Source organism: Falco peregrinus, chromosome 6 (genome assembly GCF_023634155.1).
Source record: "Falco peregrinus isolate bFalPer1 chromosome 6, bFalPer1.pri, whole genome shotgun sequence".
Classification (NCBI taxonomy): Eukaryota; Metazoa; Chordata; class Aves; order Falconiformes; family Falconidae; genus Falco; species Falco peregrinus.
The window spans coordinates 62,275,805-62,296,058 of NC_073726.1; the positions used below are offsets into that span (position 1 = coordinate 62,275,805).

Below are 20,254 nucleotides of genomic sequence, written 5' to 3' on the forward strand. Positions count from 1 at the left end.
AGGCTCTCTCTGGTTCACCTTAATTCAAACAAGGCCCCATTTTCTCTGGCCCTTGATTCAAACCAGAGATTTTGAGCGCTGGAACAAAGAGAAGGTTTGTACCATTAAAGCCCCTAGCTCTGCTACTTTGTCTTAAGGAGTCATTAATAGAAGATATTTAGCATGCGTTATTCTCTGGAGACATTCAAAACCTGCCTGGACATGACTCTGCGCAACCTGCTCTAGGAGAACGTGCTTTAGCAGAGGGTTGGACTAGATGATCTCCAGAGATCCCTTCCAACCCTGACCGCTCTGTGATTTTGCGATTAACTAGGTCCTTCTCCTTTGTCCCTGACATGCCATATCCATTCTTTTAGACATTACTGCCAATGACCTGTAGCTGGGTCTCCAAGATACAGTTAAAATGGATATTAAAGAGCATTTTTCCACATCCCTGCAAATGCTTTAAACGGGCAGAATTTACATAATGGACAAATAAGTTTCACACCCAGTTTTGAATACTCAATAGGATCTAAAATGCACTTGGTTAAGCTCTTAAACTCACATGGGAGCATTGATTATATGTCAGACTACTAAGGCACAGATAGAAGCTTAAGAAAAAACATTGATGCATCTGTTCCACTGCCATGTGAGAGATCAAAGATTGAACGTAAAAATTAATTCATGCAGACCTCTCTGTCTGAGCAGGTGACCACTAAAATTACGAGAGCTTCTCATAAGTATAGGTACCTGCCTGTGCAGCTCCATTATTCAGACACTCTGATAGCTACTATTAACATAATATTTACTACAGTCTTACTTAACTCACTGTGTTGCTTCTTAAATAACAGATGGAGAACTTGAGGCCCAAGGAGACCATGGGCCACATTTTCAAAGGTACCAAGGCATATAAAATTCAATCTGCATTTACAGCTTAGGAGCTCTATCTTTGGACATCTGAGTGCCTTTGAAGCATCTAACATTTTAGTCCAAGTTCAGGCAATACAAAACAGCGTTATGAAACTAGGTTTCTCACATCTTACGCTAGGATCATGAGTACTTCTTCTTGGTACTTTTGATTACTTGACACTTCTTATGTTGTTGTGTATTTGCTTTCTAACTTACTAGTCTGATTTTCTATAATTGGCTCATTGTATTACAACAGGAGTACATCTTTTGTAGTTACTATTTTATTTACAAAACCATAACTGAATAGTCAGGTAAGCTTTCACAGTTCATGTCTTCATCCAGTGTCTACCACAGCCAATGTGAAAACATTTGCAGATTTAACAGGCAATTGTTCAAGCTTTTACTGATATTAATGAGCAGTGTCTCCAGTGCTCCACCTCCAAATTCAGTGGGAATGCTATTTTAGTTACTATTCTTTGCCATACCAAATAGCACTGTAGGCTGTCAATGGTTAGATGTCACTTCTCTTTGATGTGGATTTGTAATGTTTTTATTAAAGACTTGCAGACCTGATGGAAGAACATCAAGAAGAGTTAGCAACAATAGAGTCTATTGACTCAGGAGCTGTCTACACTTTAGCTTTGAAGACCCATGTTGGAATGTCTGTGCAAACATTCAGATACTTCGCTGGGTGGTGTGACAAAATTCAGGCAAGTGAATATGTAAAGGTAATAATCAGTGGCAGTGCTTCTCTAGACCTTTTGTTGTTGTTGACACAGTGTCAAAAAGCAGTGTTAGCAAAAGTAATCAAAGAATCAAAAAATAAAGCAAAAGTAGAATTTTACCTAAAATGGGTCTCCCTGACAATACAAAAGGACACAGTCTGCTTCCAGTTGGAGAATATGGATTTAGAATACGACTAAATATCTAAGAAGTCACTTGAGGTGTCACAGTGGATATGCATGCTTAGTCAGCTCTTGATTATTCGTGGAGCAGAATGTCGTTGTGGTCATCACGTGAGTAAGTGCAGAGACTCATGTGCTGTGTTAGATTCTGACCAAAGCTGGTGAGTTCGCTTGGTGGCACAGGTTCAACAGCATTTCCTCAAGTATCTTTCAGATCGACAGTCAAAAATATAATTCAGCTCTTTTTCATCCCTCACACCCTCACTATATTTTCTTCCATCCTTCTGTTATCTATGCTTTTATTTAATTCCATTGAAGATTGGGAGTTGACTACAGTATCTATAGTAGGAAATCGTACAGTAGAAACATCCCTGCCCCTTTCACTGATGCAAAAATGCTTCTGGTTTTGAAGCCTACTCTGTGGCTTTCCAAAACATTCTTATATGGCAAATATATTTGTAATAAAAATGATTAAACAGTACCAAGATTTGTCCCTCCTCTGCCTTCTAGGGTGCTACAATTCCAATTAACCAGGCTCGGCCAAACCATAATCTAACATTCACCAAGAAAGAGCCAATAGGGTAAGTATCACTTTTATCTTCTTAGTGTCAGCCTTGACATACAGGAAAGCCATTCAAAAGCTCTAATAAAAAAATGTAATTTTTTCCTCTTTTTCCCTACCGTAAGTGTCTGTGCAATTGTTATCCCTTGGAATTACCCGCTGATGATGCTTGCATGGAAGAGCGCAGCATGCTTGGCTGCAGGCAACACACTCGTACTCAAGCCAGCTCAGGTAAAACCAACAGGGAATGTACAGATGTCTCAGGTCCTTCACTCTTTGTTCAGGCAAAATAATTCAGGCAACCTGGCAAATTTCACCTGTAGGTTTGACCTGTCATATGTACCCATAGGTTGACCATGTCATGTGTTTTAAAGTGCATGTATAATAATACACATTGCCATTATGATACAGGGTACTGATTGTCCTTCATTTTGCTCTGACGCTACTCTCATTTTCAAGAATGAATTCTTTTCCACAAGAAGCGATAATTTTTAATTTGTTGATACTCTGAGCCAGAAGATGAATATTGTATCAAAATTAAGATGTATTGAATGTAAAAGATATCATCATACATTTAATTAAAACAGGAGACCTAATATGTATGTTTCTACTTAGGTCACTCCTCTGACTTCCTTGAAGTTTGCAGAACTCTCAGCTAAAGCTGGATTTCCTAAGGGTGTTATAAATATTCTGCCTGGTTCAGGTAAAACTTCAACTAATCATTTTTCTGGGAAGAGTAGGTCATGCTAAAACTGGTGAACTAGTGTTTTATCTTTTTGAAGACCTATTACGTAAGTGCACGTATCTTCATTGGTAGTAGGCCTGCATCTGTATCATACAGCGATTTCATGTATTTCCAGAACACAATTGGAAAAATCTGTATGTCACCTGGCTCTAGCTGGTAGGAGCTGTCAGCCTACACCCTCCACAAATTCACACAAACAGTATGAACACTCTGAAAAAGGATGTATTACAGAGAAACATGTTTCACTTGATTGTAAAACTTTATTTTTCTCCTAATCTTACCATCCATTGGAAATATTTAAATGTGACTGTGAGACTTGGAGCAAGCTGGTAAGATGTGTATTGGTCACTATAGGTAAGTCACGGTCCACAGCATGTTACCTGATGTCACCATTTTCCTCTTTTCCCTAATGAAGAAAAGCAACAAAGTGGCTGTATGGGCCCTGTATGGTGTAACCCTGGCTGGCAGCTAAGCACCACGCAGTCGCTTGCCCAGTCCCCTCTGGTGGGATGAGGGAGAGAATCAGAAGGGTAAAAGTGAGAAAACTTGTGGGTTGAAATAAAGACAGTTTAATGGGTAAAGCAAAAGCTGTTCTTCCAAGCAAAGCAAAGCAAGGAATTCATTCACTGCTTCCCATGGGCAGGCAGGTGTTCAGCCATCTTCAGGAAAGCCAGGCTCCATCACACATAACAGTTACTTGGGAAGATAAACACCATCAATCCGAACATCCTTCCTTCCTTCTTCTTCCCCCAGCTTTATATACTCAGCATGATGTTCTGTGGCATGGGATGTCCCGTTGGCTAGTTGGGGTCAGCTGTCCTGGCTGTGTCCCCTTCCAATTTCTTGTGCCCCTCCAGCCCTCTCGCTGGCAGGGCCTGAGAAACTGAAGAGTCCTTGACTTAGTATAAGTATTACTTAGCAACAACTAAAAATATCAGCATTGTTCTCACAACAAATCCAAAACACAGCACTGCACCAGCTACTAAGAAGAAAATTAACTATATCTTAGCTGAAACCAGGACAATGAGGCAGGCTCTGTTACAAATTAGATTATTCCACCTACAGTGGAATATTAGGAAGGAAGTTCTTTAGTCCAGGCAGATGGGAGAATTTGCAGACACTAACGTGATCCAAGTTAACTAATACTAAAATCTTCATAGCCATATGAAGAATAAAGCTGTACATATAAATAAGGATGTGTTATTGTACTTGACTGACATCTTGTCAGCTCTTCCTGTGTTACAGTGCTGCTGTGGGAGTAGTAAAAATTGCTGATGTACGGTCAAGTTACACTGTTTTCCTCACCGCAGGTGGCTTAGTGGGACAGCACCTGTGTGAACATCCAGATGTTCGCAAAGTTGGATTCACTGGTTCAACACCAACTGGTAAACAGATCATGAAGAGGTACTCTCAGCAAAAGATTCAGAAATAAGCACTGCTTAATCTAGCTCTGAAGTATTTTATTAGCTATATTGTGCATGAAGCAGTAATAGAAAAGCAAAATTACATATGGGTTTTTTACATTTATGTAGAATTGTAAGTCACTATAGGAAAATAGAGGTTTATACATTTTCATTAGTTATAATTCAAAGGAAATACTGAAATAAACTATCTAAAAGTTTCTTTTATATGATTATTTATATTTTTTTGCAGTGCAGCCACTAATCTGAAGAAAGTTTCTCTTGAACTTGGTGGTAAATCCCCATTGATCATATTCAGTGACTGTGAACTTGACAGAGCTGTAAAAATGGTAATGTTACTTTGAAGTAAAATATATTTAAAGACTTTGTGATACATCCTCACAGTATTGCAATATTCTTCTTGACTTGCCAAAAACTGCAGTAGGGAGCCCTTGCATGAAAAATCATGCGACCTGTTAGAAAACACCCTCTTTTTCTACAGGATGTTTCTTTATGCCAGCACAATTCAACTGTTCATGCTGCACCAAAAAGGCAGGGATCAGTACTACATGAAATATACATTAGAAAATGCTGGAAAGTATTTTCACTAGCCAAGTTAACATCGTAAAATTTATTTGCCAAAATCTGATACTAAAAAAAAGAGTGCTTAAAAAATAAAAGCCTGAAAGTGAGTTAAAATACACAGTGAGCTCCCACAGTGAGCTGCCATATAGTTATTAATTCACCATCAGTCATCGTAGTCCACTTTCCCCATAAGCATAATGTATTTACAGTTCATAAATAAGATGTGCTAATGAGAAATTCAGTGGGTTTAGTGAGCTTATTTCCTGCTCAGGTAATCTGATTCATCAAAATGACAGCAGATGCAGTTTACTCGTTAAGAAGCAAATAAGTCTTCCACACTGTACTTACCCAAAGTGCTAATCCTATGAATTCTCTAAACCAGCATAAGCAGGTACTGCTACCAGGAAGAAACTAATTATACACTCTCTCCATTTTTGGAGTGTCTTTTGGCAGGACTTGAGAGAGTAATAAAAGCTGAAACTCTGCAGTCAGCGCACTGTTTGGCCCCACTCCTATTCTCAGCTGTAGAATTGACAGGGCGATGCAGGGGTTGGCCTGAGCTATACCTGACATTGATAGCTTTAAATGGTTGTGGAAAAAATGCTTTCTTGATATTAGCACATGAACCCCCTCATATCTGCTAATGCCAGGACCCCAGGCTTTTACAGCTGCCAGAAAACTACTTTTTAGAAATTTTATTTGCCCTGTTCTTCCTTTCCCCACCTTCCTGGAAAAACAATGGCAGGTGTTAGTTCTTGATAAGTAAAAAAAGGAACAAACTGCATGGGGTCTGAATCCACACTCTTGAAACAGGAGGTTCTCTGCAGATTAGAGTTAGGTAGTGTTCTGTTTGGTCACATGCAACTTCCAACACACACAAGCAGTATTGCTCAGTGGATTAGCACAGGTTTATATTCACTGGTCATGCTGCCAGCCCTCTTCTCTGTGATGCTGCAGCAGGTGTTTCTGTGGAATGCTGATGGAAATGGCAAGAGTACTGATAATGGGTTCATCCTGAGCTATTTGGCTCCATGGAAGTTTGTTTGCCAGTTATAAGATTAGCCTGTTTGTTGCATTGATGATGTCCTTTTATGTAAAGCATTATGATTTGAGGGTCACAAACACTGAATGCAACCCAAGGGAACAGAATGAAAGGGAAACTGAACTGAAAAGGATGCATATAAATATCAATGTTTTTTTCCCCCTGATCAGGGTATGGGAGCAGTGTATTTCAACAAAGGAGAAAACTGCATTGCAGCTGGCAGGCTGTTTGTGGAAGAATCAATCCATGATGAATTTGTTAGAAAAGTGGTAAGGTATTTAAGGAATAAAGTTGAAACATACTTCGCTATGGCACAAAGATCCGCTATTTTTATAGACGCTTGCATTTCTTCTTATTTTCAGTTGCTTAATTTCTTGTTACTGCTTATGGTAGGCAATGCTGCTTCTTGGGAGCCTCTTACAGGGTTAACAGGAAGGCACTGAAGGGAGCTATTTTTGTCAGTAATGCACAGTTAAGTGACATTGAAATAGATATTGTACCTTCAGTGATATTTTGTATTTGACTAGGAAAGTAAGATTTAAAAAATCACTAAACTTAAGTCAATGTGATTGAAGGCTGCTGTGAAGTTTAAAAAAAGAAGGCCTATTGGAGGTGTACCTAGAATAATACAAAGGTCGTGATTAAAAATCCAATAGTCACCACACTGTACCACTGGAGAATTCCTTTATTTAGCTCAAGAATAGAAGATCACTGTCATAACCCATTTACCACTAGTAAAAGCTAACATTTTACATGTCTGTCTTAATATCAGAAGAGAATGGATACATGAAAACAGGATTAAAAACTTTCAGAAGTAACCAGAGATTATCAAACATAAGACAAAGCCTAATTTTAGAAAAGGATGAGCATTCCACCTTTTAAGAATCCAGCCCTTCTTAGAGCCTAACTTCATAGCACAAAAAATTAAGCATCCCATATCACTGGTGACTTTAACAACTATTTGCTACATTATGTAACTTCATTTTAATTGGGTAACCCTTAGGTGGAAGAAATAAAAAAGATGAAAATTGGTGACCCACTTGATAGATCTACAGATCACGGTCCACAAAATCACAAGGCACATTTGGAAAAGCTGCTGCAGTATTGTGAAACCGGAGTAAAAGAAGGAGCCACTCTAGTGCACGGAGGAAGACAAGTACATAGACCAGGTAAAATACTGTTCAGACGCGTTTGGAACTTTTACACTCTAAACAAAAGCCATCATGATTGTCTCTGCTGCATTATGTAAAGCAGCACTACCACGGGAGCAGTAAGCCCAAGATACCACTTGAGAACAGGGCTTTCAAGTCTCATTTTAAGAGAAGCTGTGCAATTGAAGCATAATATACAAAACTGAATCAGAATCTAGTCTGTATGGGAATCTTTTGCTCATTTATTCCTGTTGTTTGTGAGGCATTCAGGCCTTTTTTGCAACACCCTTGAACTATCAAGAGCCGTTAAGTATAACTGTATCAATTTAGATCAAACTAACACTAAAGCTGAGGAAACTAGTAGCAGAGTTTGCATAAGGTTATTATTATCAAAAGCCTTTTTTGCCATATAGATGATATGTATGCTATGTTCAGTGGGCAGGCATGAAAGCAACATTTTCTCATGGACATCTGTCCTTTGTCAATAATGAAGGAGAAACATTTGCATCAGAGTTTTCAAAACATGATGATTACATTCCTAAATAAAATGAAAGTAGAGATTTGTGACTATATGAAATCGGTGTAACAAAACTAAATAGGAGATCTTATGGAAGGGGGTGGCATTTATGTAAAATCTTTGACATTGATTTTACCCACTCGCACTGAACACACTTACTCACCGCGATGTAGGTGACCAAGATTGCTTGTGTATAACTTGATTGGCAACAATGAGCTAGCTTTTGGACACCCTTCAGAAATGAACAGTCATTATGAGGCAATTCTTTACCTCAGAATTTTCTTTACTTCAGCATCCATAAATCTCAGCCAAAGTTACTGCCCACTGCATGTTTTCCCTTGTTTGGAATATACCAATCTTTATGACTACAGTCTATCTTCTTGTTGGGTAACAAGAAAAACAGTGGCTTCTGTGACCTTGTCTTCCAGCTGTCAGAGCACAGGGTCTTGCCCTGAGGAGTCAGTGGGGCTGTGGCACGCAGACCTTCTGGCCCGGCAAGGAACAGCACATGCTGGTTTTCTGATCAATACAGGCCATTCTTTTACCCTTTTTTCTTGCTGGTTCTGTGGTGTTTATGCACCTGCATTTCCGTTCATGCTTCATTAATTTCAATCTTGATATTTCCTGTGTCAAGTCTCAGTGTAGCTGTGGAAAGGAGATGGCCTGGACAATGCAAACCACAAAGTATTTTCACCATGCTCGAATGATGCTCTGTCCTCTGTTTAGGTTTCTTCATGGAACCGACTGTATTCACAGATGTTGAAGACCATATGTATATTGCCCAGGAAGAGTCCTTTGGTCCTGTGATGGTGATTTCTAAATTTAAAAATGGGTATGTTCTCCTCTGGTTACTATTAGAAACTTTTATTTTCTCATTTGCGCCCGAAGTGTAGCAATGATAGCATATATAATATGTTTTTGTTAAATCTTGTAAGACCAGTCTGAATCCCCAGATACTCTTCCAGCTAAATTCTGAGAAAATACCCTTTTTAGTAGCGGGTATCCTGCTCCACGTTGATGTAGAACTAATGCTATTAGCAGTGTGTGAAGGGATAGAATGCAGCCATAAGTGCCAGATCTTAAATAAGACTTAGTATTCAGTGAAATATTTTTACTGAAGTTGGTGTGGTAATTGCAGTAGCTTAATCAAATTACAAAATGTGTATTTTTTCCAGTGGAATCACGTGTTTTTCTCAGTCTTTCGTGATATAGTGGTGTTGTGCATTGTGTAACATTGGTACATTACTGTTGCAAATGAAAATCCCTCTGTATATTTTGTAGCCTGCCAGTTCTAATAGCTTTCATTCCAATTCATAAGAATTATTTTACACATAGATGAGATTCAACCCTATGTAGAAACTTCATATAACTGTCTCTACAAGGTTCCATTTTTTGCAGTTTGATAATGCAGTTAAGAACCAGCCACCGATAACCCTTCAAATCTATAAATTATGTATGGTGACAAGGGACTGTGTTGAATTTTTTAAAGTTTTAAATTATTACGGATTTTTGAAGCTATATGGAAATGAGATGCAACTAGAAAATAGTGCTCTGGACACGGCCTGAAAAGTTCTGTTTGATGGAAGTCTGAATTTCAGCATTTATTCTCCATTAACTTGTAAAGCAGGCCAAAATTTTAGCAAATAGATTCATAATCTGCTGCCAAGCTTTGCTTTAATCCTTAAATTGTACTGTAGCTGAGCAAAGTTGGTAGGCATACTGCAACTTTTCCTTTGACTTTTCTTAGTGTAGAACTTAACCATTGAAATGTAAGGTTACAAGCTTTTCAAGTTTGAAGCAAGGGTATGAATTTCCATAGATCTGTCAGATTGACACACAGATTAGTCCTTAATAAGGTGTCTTAAAAAAGCTAACTGGAGAACAGCGAGCATGGGAAAAGGTGCTTCAGTGCGTCGCTAACACTGATTTTACCTAGTTGCAGTTAAGTAATTTCTTTCCCCCGTAGGGATGTCGATGGAGTGCTGCGACGGGCCAATACCACAGAATATGGCTTAGCTTCAGGAGTTTTCACAAAAGACATAAGCAAAGCTCTCTACATCAGTGAAAAGCTAGAAGCTGGAACAGTTTTTATCAACACATATAACAAAACTGATGTGGCAGCACCATTTGGTGGATTTAAGCAGTCTGGCTTTGGGAAAGATTTAGGTAAGTTGTTCTCTCCCTCCCTCCTTTCTCATGTGACAGTCCAAATCAACGAAAAAACCACCTTAGCTGTGCACAGCATATCTAGTAAAATGTGAACTATGGATGCATTTCCTGCATCTCCCACATTTCTCCAGTTACAGTAATCTAGTTGCTCTCCCATCCCTACAATATTCCTGCCTCAATACCTCCAGTTCAGCCCTTCCTGTACGTTTGCTATAATAATGCTACAGCACACAGAATATTCCTCTACAGCTCCTTTCAGAGCAGTCAAATTACAGCTCATCCAGAGCTGCGTACAGGCTACCGAATGTTGTCGACAGCAACAGTATTGGCCAGAACCTTTCCCTCAGAATGATAATTTAGGTTTCTCCTCTAAATCTTTAAGAGCAGGGGAAACATTTTTATGTCTTAAAATGTCATCAAAATTTTCCAACAGCCACAGAGGAAGATGCATTACAAAAACCTTTTCTTTTCAAAACCATTTTTAAAATAAGTGGAGTCTAGTCTGTCAAACTTTACAAGTCTGGACAGAACAAGCCTGCTGGCAAAGAAAAAGGAAAGAAAAAAATAGTCAGATTTTTGCTTTTGGAATCTCTAGCAAGCGTCAGACACTTCCTGAAACTAAAATGAGTAATATTATCAGGAAAAAAAAAAAAAACCCTACAAATTTTTACACAGCTTCTCTACCTAGAAACTTTTAACATAGGTAAACCGAAGTGTGTAAATTCAGCTCTGAACCCCCAGTGGCTACCCTACCTAGAGACTGCCACTCGGTCCCACCCAGGTGGCTGCTTGTTACATTCCAGCTCCTTTTTCCTTCCACATCTATTGGGTTTGGCCTGTTGTCAAACCAGTTCTGTAAATCTCAGTGGGAGGGTAAGTTAATTAGTTTTCATTGTTCCTTAAGGACTCAAATATTGGCTACAGCATTTTAAATTTTTTCTTAATGATGCCGTTAGAGTCTCTACAACATCCTCTAATTTAGCTGCTATTCTAACTGATGAATATTGTCCTTGTACAGGTGAAGAAGCTCTTCATGAGTATCTCAGAACCAAGGCTATCACTGTGGAATATTAAAGTAACAGCTTCACTTGGAAAGTAAACTTTTGGGCCAGTTTGAATCTTAATGACTCCATGAAGTGCTTAATACCATGCCCAGGATATGCTGTCTGCAGTGCTACAACTGAAAAAGAAAACAAACCCAAACCAAAACAACCATTCCATGGATAAGTTTCTATAAATCAGGTCCAAATTTTAGTTTCCCTGACAGATAAAAGCATTTGGAAATGAACCTGAAGTTATTTAAATTATGCAGCAGCAGCTATTAGCGCAATGCCCCCCAAAACCCCAAGAATGTGGTTTAGTTTATTTTTACAAATACAACTGAAGAATGAGTTCTCACATGCCTACTTCTTATTTGTGTGAACATAATATTTACATAACCATTTTAAATCCTTAGTCATTAGGCTTCTCTTAAAGTTGAACTAAAATATACCAATTATGCCATTTTTGCTATAAACCAGTTCGTTTTACAGTAGCAATTAAACGTTCTGCTCTGGTGATCCTTCAGCAGTACAGAAGACCTTTGTGCCGTAAGAAGTAAATCAATGCAAGAAAGTGCACTTACTATGATCTTTGTATAGTACATACAGAGTTGAACCTTGGTGTTAAACTATGCATATCAAGATAAAGTTACTGAAAATATTTTCTATCTTTTTGTTGATATGGAACATGTGATCTGCCTGCAATTTGAAAGGTGGTTACATTAACAGATTAAAATCACTTTTTGTGTCTGTGCACACAGAGTGTTATCACTGTTTTATACAGCACAATTATTACTGTGTCTTTCATACTTTTTTTTTTTTTTTTAATCTGTGGGAAAATCCCTCATAAAATGACTGAGTTCAGATGTTGGCTTTCAAACTTTCTACAATTTAAAGGAAATTTTCCATAGATCTGTGGGCGGCCATTAGAAGTAGCAGTCCCATTCTTTGATTCCCATCCTTCCTCTTTGCTAAAATATTCTGTGGTTTAATCAGTTAATCCCAGTAAATCATGTCCCCATTCTATTTTTAAGAAGCCGCGTTGTGAAAGAAAGACCAGAATCCTTATTATTTCTCACCATGAATACTACAGAAACAGATACTAAAACTATAGCTTTAAGTATGGGATTAAAAGTAAATTCTGTAAGTAATTGCAGGTTTCAAGTCATGACAGTAATATTTCAACAAATACAATAGAGAAAGTTTTACTTTAATGGTGCAGAAAATACAAAGTTCCTTTAAGAAACAAATAATGACATCCAGGAGCACGATACTTCTGAAATGCAAAATGATCCATGAAGTAAATACAACAGTCCAAATCACCGTATTTGATCAATCTGAGGTAAGTATGAATGAGATATACTTTCACTGATTTAGGTTAGCTTGAAACACATGTGAAGCCAAAATACAGGCCAGCTGAGAATTCACCTTTTTATTCTTCTAGCAGTGACAGCTGTTAATAAAACGGAGAGGACAGAAACGTGGCAGGGGAAGCAGGAAATGAAAAGTGTAGCTTAAAGCAATTGTAGAACCACAGAGGCAGACTTGGCCATTTCAGTACTGAGAGTATCTGCACTACAGCTACAAATGTTGCAGATCCAAGCTAGTAACCCCGCCATAATGACAGGGAGCTCAGGGCAGGGATGGAGGGTAAGTAACCCTTGGCTGAACAGTCTTCTTGAGTCATGGTGGTCCTTACCCGTGGTAGCTGATCTTGAAATGACTTCAGCTGCTGCTTTAGTGTTCAGCAGTTATTGTCATAAATGCAGTGCAGACATCTAATGTACTTTAAGATAATGTTTAATATTGAAGACATTGTACATAACACTTCACAGAACACAGAATATAAAAACCAAAGCTTTTTTCCTAGTTAACTCTCTCCTGCCCTCAAAGCAAAACCTTCTTCTAACACACTACAAAAATCTTTCTTCAAAGCAACAGAACAAGAATTTTAACTTAATTAGTTCATGTGCCCCACGTTCCAGCTGCTTTCTTAGTCTAACCTACTATACAGTTCATTTCCATGTTGTTTGATGAATAAAACAGTACAGAAATCCAGCCTGCCTCAGTCATGAGTGGGTTCTGAAATCTCCACCGTGTAAACTATAGCATTTCACATGATCCTGAGGGACGCTGCATTGGGAAACAAAGTAGTTTCAAGGGCCTTTTCTTACTTCAAAGTAAGAAAACACAATTTGGTTGGCGGTGTGGCAGGGTTTTTTTTACGCAAAATAAAATGGATTTACTCATTTGCTTTGCTATCTAAAATTTCTATTTTGCCCTTTTCTTCCTTTTGTTTAGGAAACTTAATGTTGTCTATTGTCACTTCATCAGTTATATAGTCATCTTCAGATTCTGAGTCATCTTCTGAAGTCAGTATGTCTTCATCTATATCAGAATCATTCAGTTCAACTACAGCCACATTCTGAAAAAAAAACCCTTTAGTTAGCACATTATACATTTCTATACCACTTCTGTCATTTGAGTAAAACATAAAGCAAACACATGAAACAGCCTACTACCATAAGAAAACCACAGCCACAATTAGGAATACTTTTGGATTCTCCTAGGATTATGGCAGATGCCATTAACAGATTCCTAAATATGTAAACTGCCATTTATATTGCCCTATAGCAAATATAAGGCCATTTTTATATCATTATCAAGGAGAGAAATGAGTCAATAGCTGAACTCAGCTGGTCTAAATCAGATATTTAAACTGATAAGCAGGAGGCATCACAACTAATTTTCAGTAAAGACTTCAAATGAAACCATGTAGTGTATAAGGGGTCACAACATACATACAAGTGTGGGTGTGTATATTTACTAACATAGTTCATATCTTATAACTTAGTAGTGTTCACAGCACAACTACTGCAAAATAGCAAGTAGTTGAAATCATGAGGATATTTTTTCAAGTAAAAGTGATCATGTACTTCCATACACAGAGCCATGATTTTTGAGGTCTGTTTATCTCTCTGAAAATACCTATCTTAAACTGATAATCTTCACCTCAAAAACTTCCTGTATGCAACAAAGCAAAATACAGGAATTTGATACGCAAGTAAATGTCTTCAGTGATTTGCAAATAGCATTAAGCTATTAAACACTAGGTCTCCTGGCTTGTTTATTATAAATCCAAGACACTTGGCCAGACAGTGTCACATGAAAAAAACTTTTAAAAATCTTGTCCAAGTTACCCAATTCATTGTTTTCTCATTATTTATTTAGACTTCTTCAGCATATACGAGCACTGGACAGCCTACTGCATATAGGCTGGACACAACCTATATGAACTCTGAATCCAACCAGTGGCCAATAAATCGTTCTGACAGCTCACACACCAGACCCCAGGCTGCCTTATTTCTGCATTTTATCTTGTGGGTCTGCAGGCCAGAAGGCACTTGTCTGGGACATGCACATATCACATCACCTTCTTACTAAAATTTTCTTACATGAACATGTGGCTGCAGCACTTCAGTTAAAAACAAAGAAAATATGATATGAATGTAGATAAATAGACTAATACCAGCCATAAAGGATCACAGCAACACTAACAACTCTTCTAAACCCAAGACCTATTACAGCCAGTCCTAAAAATACCCACAAAGCACAGCTGAAAGCCAGTTATTACTCTTACACTAAAGCCTTCTGTTACGCCTTACTACACCTTACACTGTCCAGTTTCTAAACCACATTACTCATGAGACATTTAAAATACGATTTAGTACTTTTGATTCAGAGTTGCCGATTCAAAATTATGTGTTATTCTGGCCTTAAACTACTTCATCCCCAGTCAAAAAATTGCAAGTATGAAAACCAAGTAGTAAATTTTAACCAAATAGGCATTTTTATTACATCTATGTTTTGAATTTATGGAACACGGACTAAAATGGTAAAAACTTAGCTTTATCTATTGAATTAGCTCATTTTAAAATCAGAGAATTATTTTAATCACATTACAATTTACTTTATAAAATCAAAAATATAGTATTTACCATTTCTATAACTTTTTCTGTTGCACTGTCCACATTTTCAATATCAAACTGATGAGCTGGTGCTGTTACCATTTTTCTTCTTAGCTCATCATTTGCGTGGGCCATCTGTGGTAAAAAACTCTGTACTCGGTCCAAAACTGGAAAAGAAATAATTATCACATGTATATATACAAACAGATGCACATTAATTTATATTCATACCGCAGAAATCTGAGCAGTTAAACAGATTCCATTTCAACCGTAATTTCTAGCTGTCTACCATCTTTAAGATATTTTAATAGCAGGATTTATTACAGTATTCATTTTTGCAAGACACGAACAGCAAAAAGATATCGAATCTATTGGTCAGCATGTGGTGCAGGAATAAATCGCTTCAAAATTCCATTTGGATACTTAAAACAAAATGTGACTACTTCACAGAAAACTTGCTTGTAAATTCCATGGTTTTAAATATATATTGAGTGCCGTCTTGACTAACTTCCACATCAGCATTATCTCCAATGGAAATACATCCTCCTTTCTTCCCTATGGAAAAATTAGCTGTAGCACAGATGCCACTGATGTCATGCTACACTAAAAGTTCAACATAATTATCAAAAGGGGCTCTGAAGTTAAAACGATGGGAGAGAGACAGATGCTTTATGTTGAAGTACAAAGCACTTACCCTCTGCAGAAATATCCCTCTAGCTCAATGGGACTTCCCAACACTTTTAAGATAATCAGTGTCATTAGAAGAATCACACCCATTTCCCTTCCATGGAGAAAGGGAATATCTTCACCTGCCTCCAGAGTTATTTCAAATAATCTTTGCTCCGCGTGTGCAGGTGAGCCAATTGCTAGTTTTCACTCTCCGGAAAGTAAAAGGTACTATTCCAAGTGAGCTCCACAGAACTCTTAACAGGTATCATCTACCTTTGAAACGCTATCAACTTTGTAGAGACTTTTAACCAGGAAAGAATTAAATATAACAGATAATTTTTTATTACTTTTTAAATCACAGCTCAATCACAAAATAAAACTACAATAAATTGATAGGAATCAATTTTAAATTGAATACTTTTCTACACCAAATATTTTATGCTGAGAAATCACTTCTGGAAAAAAAATAAGCCCAGATCAGCAAAAAACCAACAGCTCTATACTGGAAAAGAACAACCTGAGACTAAAAAACTCTGGCATATTTTCATGAAGACAAAAAACTCCCGTATTGACATTACACACCCTTTGACACAGTTTCCCACAGCATTCTCCTGGACAAACTGGCTGCTCATGGCTTGGACAGGTGTACTGTTCCCTGGGTAAAAAAAGATGGCTGAACGGCTGAGCCCAAAGTGTGGTGGTGAATGGAGTTAAATCCAGTTGGCAGCTGGTTGCAAGTGGTTTTCACCAGAGCTCAGTACTGGGGCCAATCCTGTTTAATATTTTTGTCAATGATCTGCACGAGGAGATCAAGTGCACCCTCAGGAAGTTTGCTGACAACACAAGTTGGGCAGGAATGCTGACCTGCCTGAAGGCAGGAGGGCTCTGCAGGGGGATCTGGACAGGCTGGACCAATGGGCCAAGACCAGTTGTATGAGGTTCATCAAGGCTCAGTGCTGGGTCCTGCACTTGGGTCACAACCACCTCACACAGCGCTACAGGCTGGGGGCAGAGCGGCTGGAAAGCTGCCTGGTGGGAAAGGGCCTGGGGGTGCTGGCTGACAGCTGGCTGAGCATGAGCCAGCAGTGTGCCCAGGTGGCCAAGACGGCCAGCAGCGTCCTGGCTTGTATCAGAACTAGTGTGGCCGGCAGGACAAGGGGAATGATTGTCCCCCTGTACTGGGCTCTGGTGAGGCTGCACCTTGAATACCGTGTCCGGTTTTGGGCCCCTCACTACAAGACAGACACTGAGGTGCTGGAGCGTGTCCAAAGAAAAGCACCGAAGCTGGTGAAGGGTCTGGAGCCCAAGTCTTACGAGAAGCAGCTGAGGGAACTGGGGTTGTTTACCCTGGAGAAAAGGAGGCTTAGGAGGGACCTTATCGCTCTCTACAACTGCCTGAAAGGAGGATGCAGCAAAGTGGCTGTCAGTCTCTTCTCCCAGGTAACAAGTGATAGGACAAGAGTAAATGGCCTCAAGTTGTGCCAGGGCAGGTTTACATTGGATATTAGGAAAAATTTCTTCACTGAAAGGGTTGTCAATCTTTGGAACAGGCTGCCCAGGGAAGTGGTTGAGTCACCATCCCTGGAGGTATTTAAAAGACATGTAGATGTGGTGCTTAGGGACATGGTTTAGCAGTGGACTTCGCAGTGCTAGGTAAATGGTTGGACTCGATGATCTTAAAGGTCTTTTCCAACCTAAATGATTCTATGACTCTACTTTCAAAGAAGAACAATGTTGCAGCACAAACAAAATAGGAGGCTGCAACAAGACTTTTACAGTCAGTCAGATTCTACTGTCCGGTCAGGTTCTACTGTCCATGCTGTTTCTCCTTCCTCCAGAGGTCAGACCACACTACTCCTCCTCCATCCAGCCACCTCTCCCACCATCCTCAGGGCTATTTAACTACTTAGCAGGAACGAGCTACAGCTGCACATCACCCATGTCAATCAACCCACTGCCTTCCAGGCAAGGCCACAGCCGCATAGTATCAATGCTAATCAACCCACTGCATTCCTCTACAAAACAATTTTTACACTACATCCACTTATGCATGGAGTTACACCGAAGCGAATGTTAGCAATCTATTTGTAGCTTTGACTAAGAAAGAAGGAACACAACTTGATTAAAGAAAAAAGTTTTCTTAATGCATTCAAATTAATTTGTTATGAATGAATGGTGATACAATCTGGCTTGATAATTTTGCCAGCACATTTATTAAAAAATGAAGTTCTGAAAGTGATCTACGTTAGCTTGCATCAATTTGAAAGTAGTTGACTAAATGAAAACCAAAGGTACAACCTGGCAAATTCACTATAGGCAGACAACAGGAGTATTTCTGCAAGGAGAACTAAATCCCTAAAACTTACAACTGTAATGCCCAGCATGGCAAAATCTAGTTTTGCAGAAACAGCAGTTACATGATTAACCTGTAGGACATGCAACTGCTATGGAGAACCTAGCACCAGCAGAAACAGAACACAAGAGTTTCTCCCTTTACTAATGCAAGGAAAGCACTGAAGCAAAAGTTATTCCAAAGATGTTACCTACTACTTGACACTGTTCCAATAATGAAGCCCTACTTACCATTACTCCTTGGCATCTTAACAGTCTGTAAAGTTGTGGCCTTTTTGCTGCTACATTTTGAATTAATCAACAAAGTTTCTTCCAGCCCTGGAAACAAGCAAGTATTTGAAAGTTTACCTGTGTCAACTGCAAATGTTACATTTTAACTGTAGGGCTCTCTTCTTGCTGCTACTTTCCCACTTTCTAAATAAAACAAGACTAAAGATGAAGATTCAACTGTCTCTGCCTCCAGGAATTCCACTCTGCTTTCCTTCAAATACTGTTTCTTGATGTCTGTTTGGGGTGGTCATCTCAGTATTTCTGTATGTAGTAGGTGGTGAATGTCTAGAATTTGCTACCACAAGAGGCTGTGAAAGCAGATGGATGAGCAGGCTCAACATGGAATTAGACAAATTCAGGGCAGCAGAGTCATAACCAGATACTAAAAGGACTGAACAGGAACGAACCCCCTAGCATCCATACACCTACAACTGCAGATACTGTGCAATTACAAGAATGGGGAGCACACAGTGCTTAAACAAAATAGTTCTCTGTAACTATCATCTGCTATTGCTGTTCTTGGAAGAAAGAACACTGGGCTATATGGAACACTGGTCTGACCCTGCAGATCACTTCTTACAGTCTCCCACTGTTTTTAAAGTCTTTGTCAAAGATATATTTAATGACAGTTATCAACACAAAGAGAAGCTACCTTTAACACCCTGCAGCAAAACACATCGAAGCACAGCTAATGTGTGCTATCCAAGCTGATTTAAGCCCTTTTCCTCGTGTGTGTCACTGTGGTGGCAATCAATGAAAGTGGGCCACAAACTGCGGCGCTGATGACCTAAATTTAACTATTTGCAAGAGTTGCGCCATAAAATCCAAACGATGTAGGAAAACTAGTTAGTTCTTACACCCGCCAAGAGAGCCACATGCCCTCCATCATTAACTAAAGTGAAGCTTCAGTTAACATTTTTTTAATTCTCACAGAAAAGTCATTACTACTGTCGATACTAATTTAAAGTGGCTCTTCCCCCGTATTTACTGCGTATTATCGTAGTAGTGCCCGGGAAAACAGGTGTGCTTCAAAAAACGCGAGATGCCATAGCAGTGAAGCGGCCGGCTGAGCCCCTGTCCCGGGCTGCCCACCGGCGGGCGAGGCCGGGCGCCCACCTCGAGCCGAGCCCCCGCTCCCCGGCTTGGCCCGCCCCGACCTCCTGGCCCGCCGGGCGCCCGGCCTGAGGCCCACAGTGCCGGTCTCGGCCCAAAGGCGGGCGGAAGGCCCAGTTCAGCCTGGAGAGCGGCGGCGGCGGCGCCGCCGCCCCGACCGGCCCTGCACCCCCGCGGGGCCCTCACCTCCTCGGCGCCCCACGGCCAGCAGCTCCCGGGAGGCGGCCGTCCCCGCCGCGCCGCCGTCCCTCGCCATGCCCCGTCCGACCCGGAAGTAGCTGCGGGCCGGGCGCTCACCGCGGCGAGGCGCAGCGCCCCCTGGAGGGCGGGAGGGGAAGAGCAGCCCCGTAGCTGCGGGCCGGGCGCTCACCCCGGCGCGGCTCCCCCTGGAGGGCGGGGAGGGGCAGAGCAGCCCCGTGGCCGCGGCGGGGGTGGGGTGCTCCTCTGGGGCGCTACCGCCGCTCCTCACGTCGGGTATCCGGCACGAACACCTACGCTGACGTAAATCTGGGGTTAAGAATGCAGAAAAGAACATAATTCACCTCACTAAACAAAAACAACAAAAACTTTTTTTTTAATCTTTATGAAACGATTTATGAAACAAGAACTCCATCCCATCACGCGGAGGAGAAATGGGAGTATGAAACTAAGCTGCGAGCAGGTAATGTTACTTGAACGCCCGCCAGCAGCTGCTTTTCTTTGAAAACTTTCCCATTTTCATTATCAGCTTTTAATGAATGCATCTAAAATTAAATTTCAGACCCTGAGGGAATTTTAGTTGTCATTTGGAAAAGACTCTTACACAACTACCAAGTTGACACTGGCCAACCTGTTATTCAAGATTCGTTCTGCAGTTTCTGTCCCTATCTGTTTATAAT

General features: G+C 40.0%; 2 protein-coding genes across 3 annotated transcripts in view; one reads left to right on the forward strand and one right to left on the reverse strand.

The window, feature by feature from the left end:
* The window catches only part of ALDH1L2 (aldehyde dehydrogenase 1 family member L2), a 42,125-nt gene extending 30,365 nt beyond the window's left edge, over positions 1-11,760 (forward strand). For both annotated transcript variants that reach the window (XM_027784048.2, XM_055808314.1), the window contains exons 13-23: positions 1,448-1,598; positions 2,304-2,374; positions 2,481-2,586; positions 2,971-3,058; positions 4,411-4,504; positions 4,754-4,850; positions 6,298-6,396; positions 7,131-7,296; positions 8,522-8,627; positions 9,762-9,961; positions 10,983-11,760. In XM_027784048.2, the coding sequence (XP_027639849.2) occupies positions 1,448-1,598; positions 2,304-2,374; positions 2,481-2,586; positions 2,971-3,058; positions 4,411-4,504; positions 4,754-4,850; positions 6,298-6,396; positions 7,131-7,296; positions 8,522-8,627; positions 9,762-9,961; positions 10,983-11,038 (1,234 nt within the window). In that variant the 3' untranslated portion in view covers positions 11,039-11,760. The remainder of the gene's footprint in view (positions 1-1,447; positions 1,599-2,303; positions 2,375-2,480; positions 2,587-2,970; positions 3,059-4,410; positions 4,505-4,753; positions 4,851-6,297; positions 6,397-7,130; positions 7,297-8,521; positions 8,628-9,761; positions 9,962-10,982) is intronic.
* A 1,460-nt stretch (positions 11,761-13,220) lies between these two features.
* On the reverse strand, positions 13,221-19,699 carry NOPCHAP1 (NOP protein chaperone 1). The gene is made up of 4 exons (XM_055808317.1): positions 19,563-19,699; positions 18,225-18,311; positions 15,003-15,139; positions 13,221-13,429 (listed from the first exon to the last, which is right to left on the reverse strand). Exons 1-4 carry the CDS (start codon positions 19,630-19,632, stop codon positions 13,247-13,249), a joined length of 477 nt encoding a protein of 158 aa, XP_055664292.1. The 5' UTR covers positions 19,633-19,699; the 3' UTR covers positions 13,221-13,246.
* Positions 19,700-20,254: the final 555 nt, after the last annotated feature.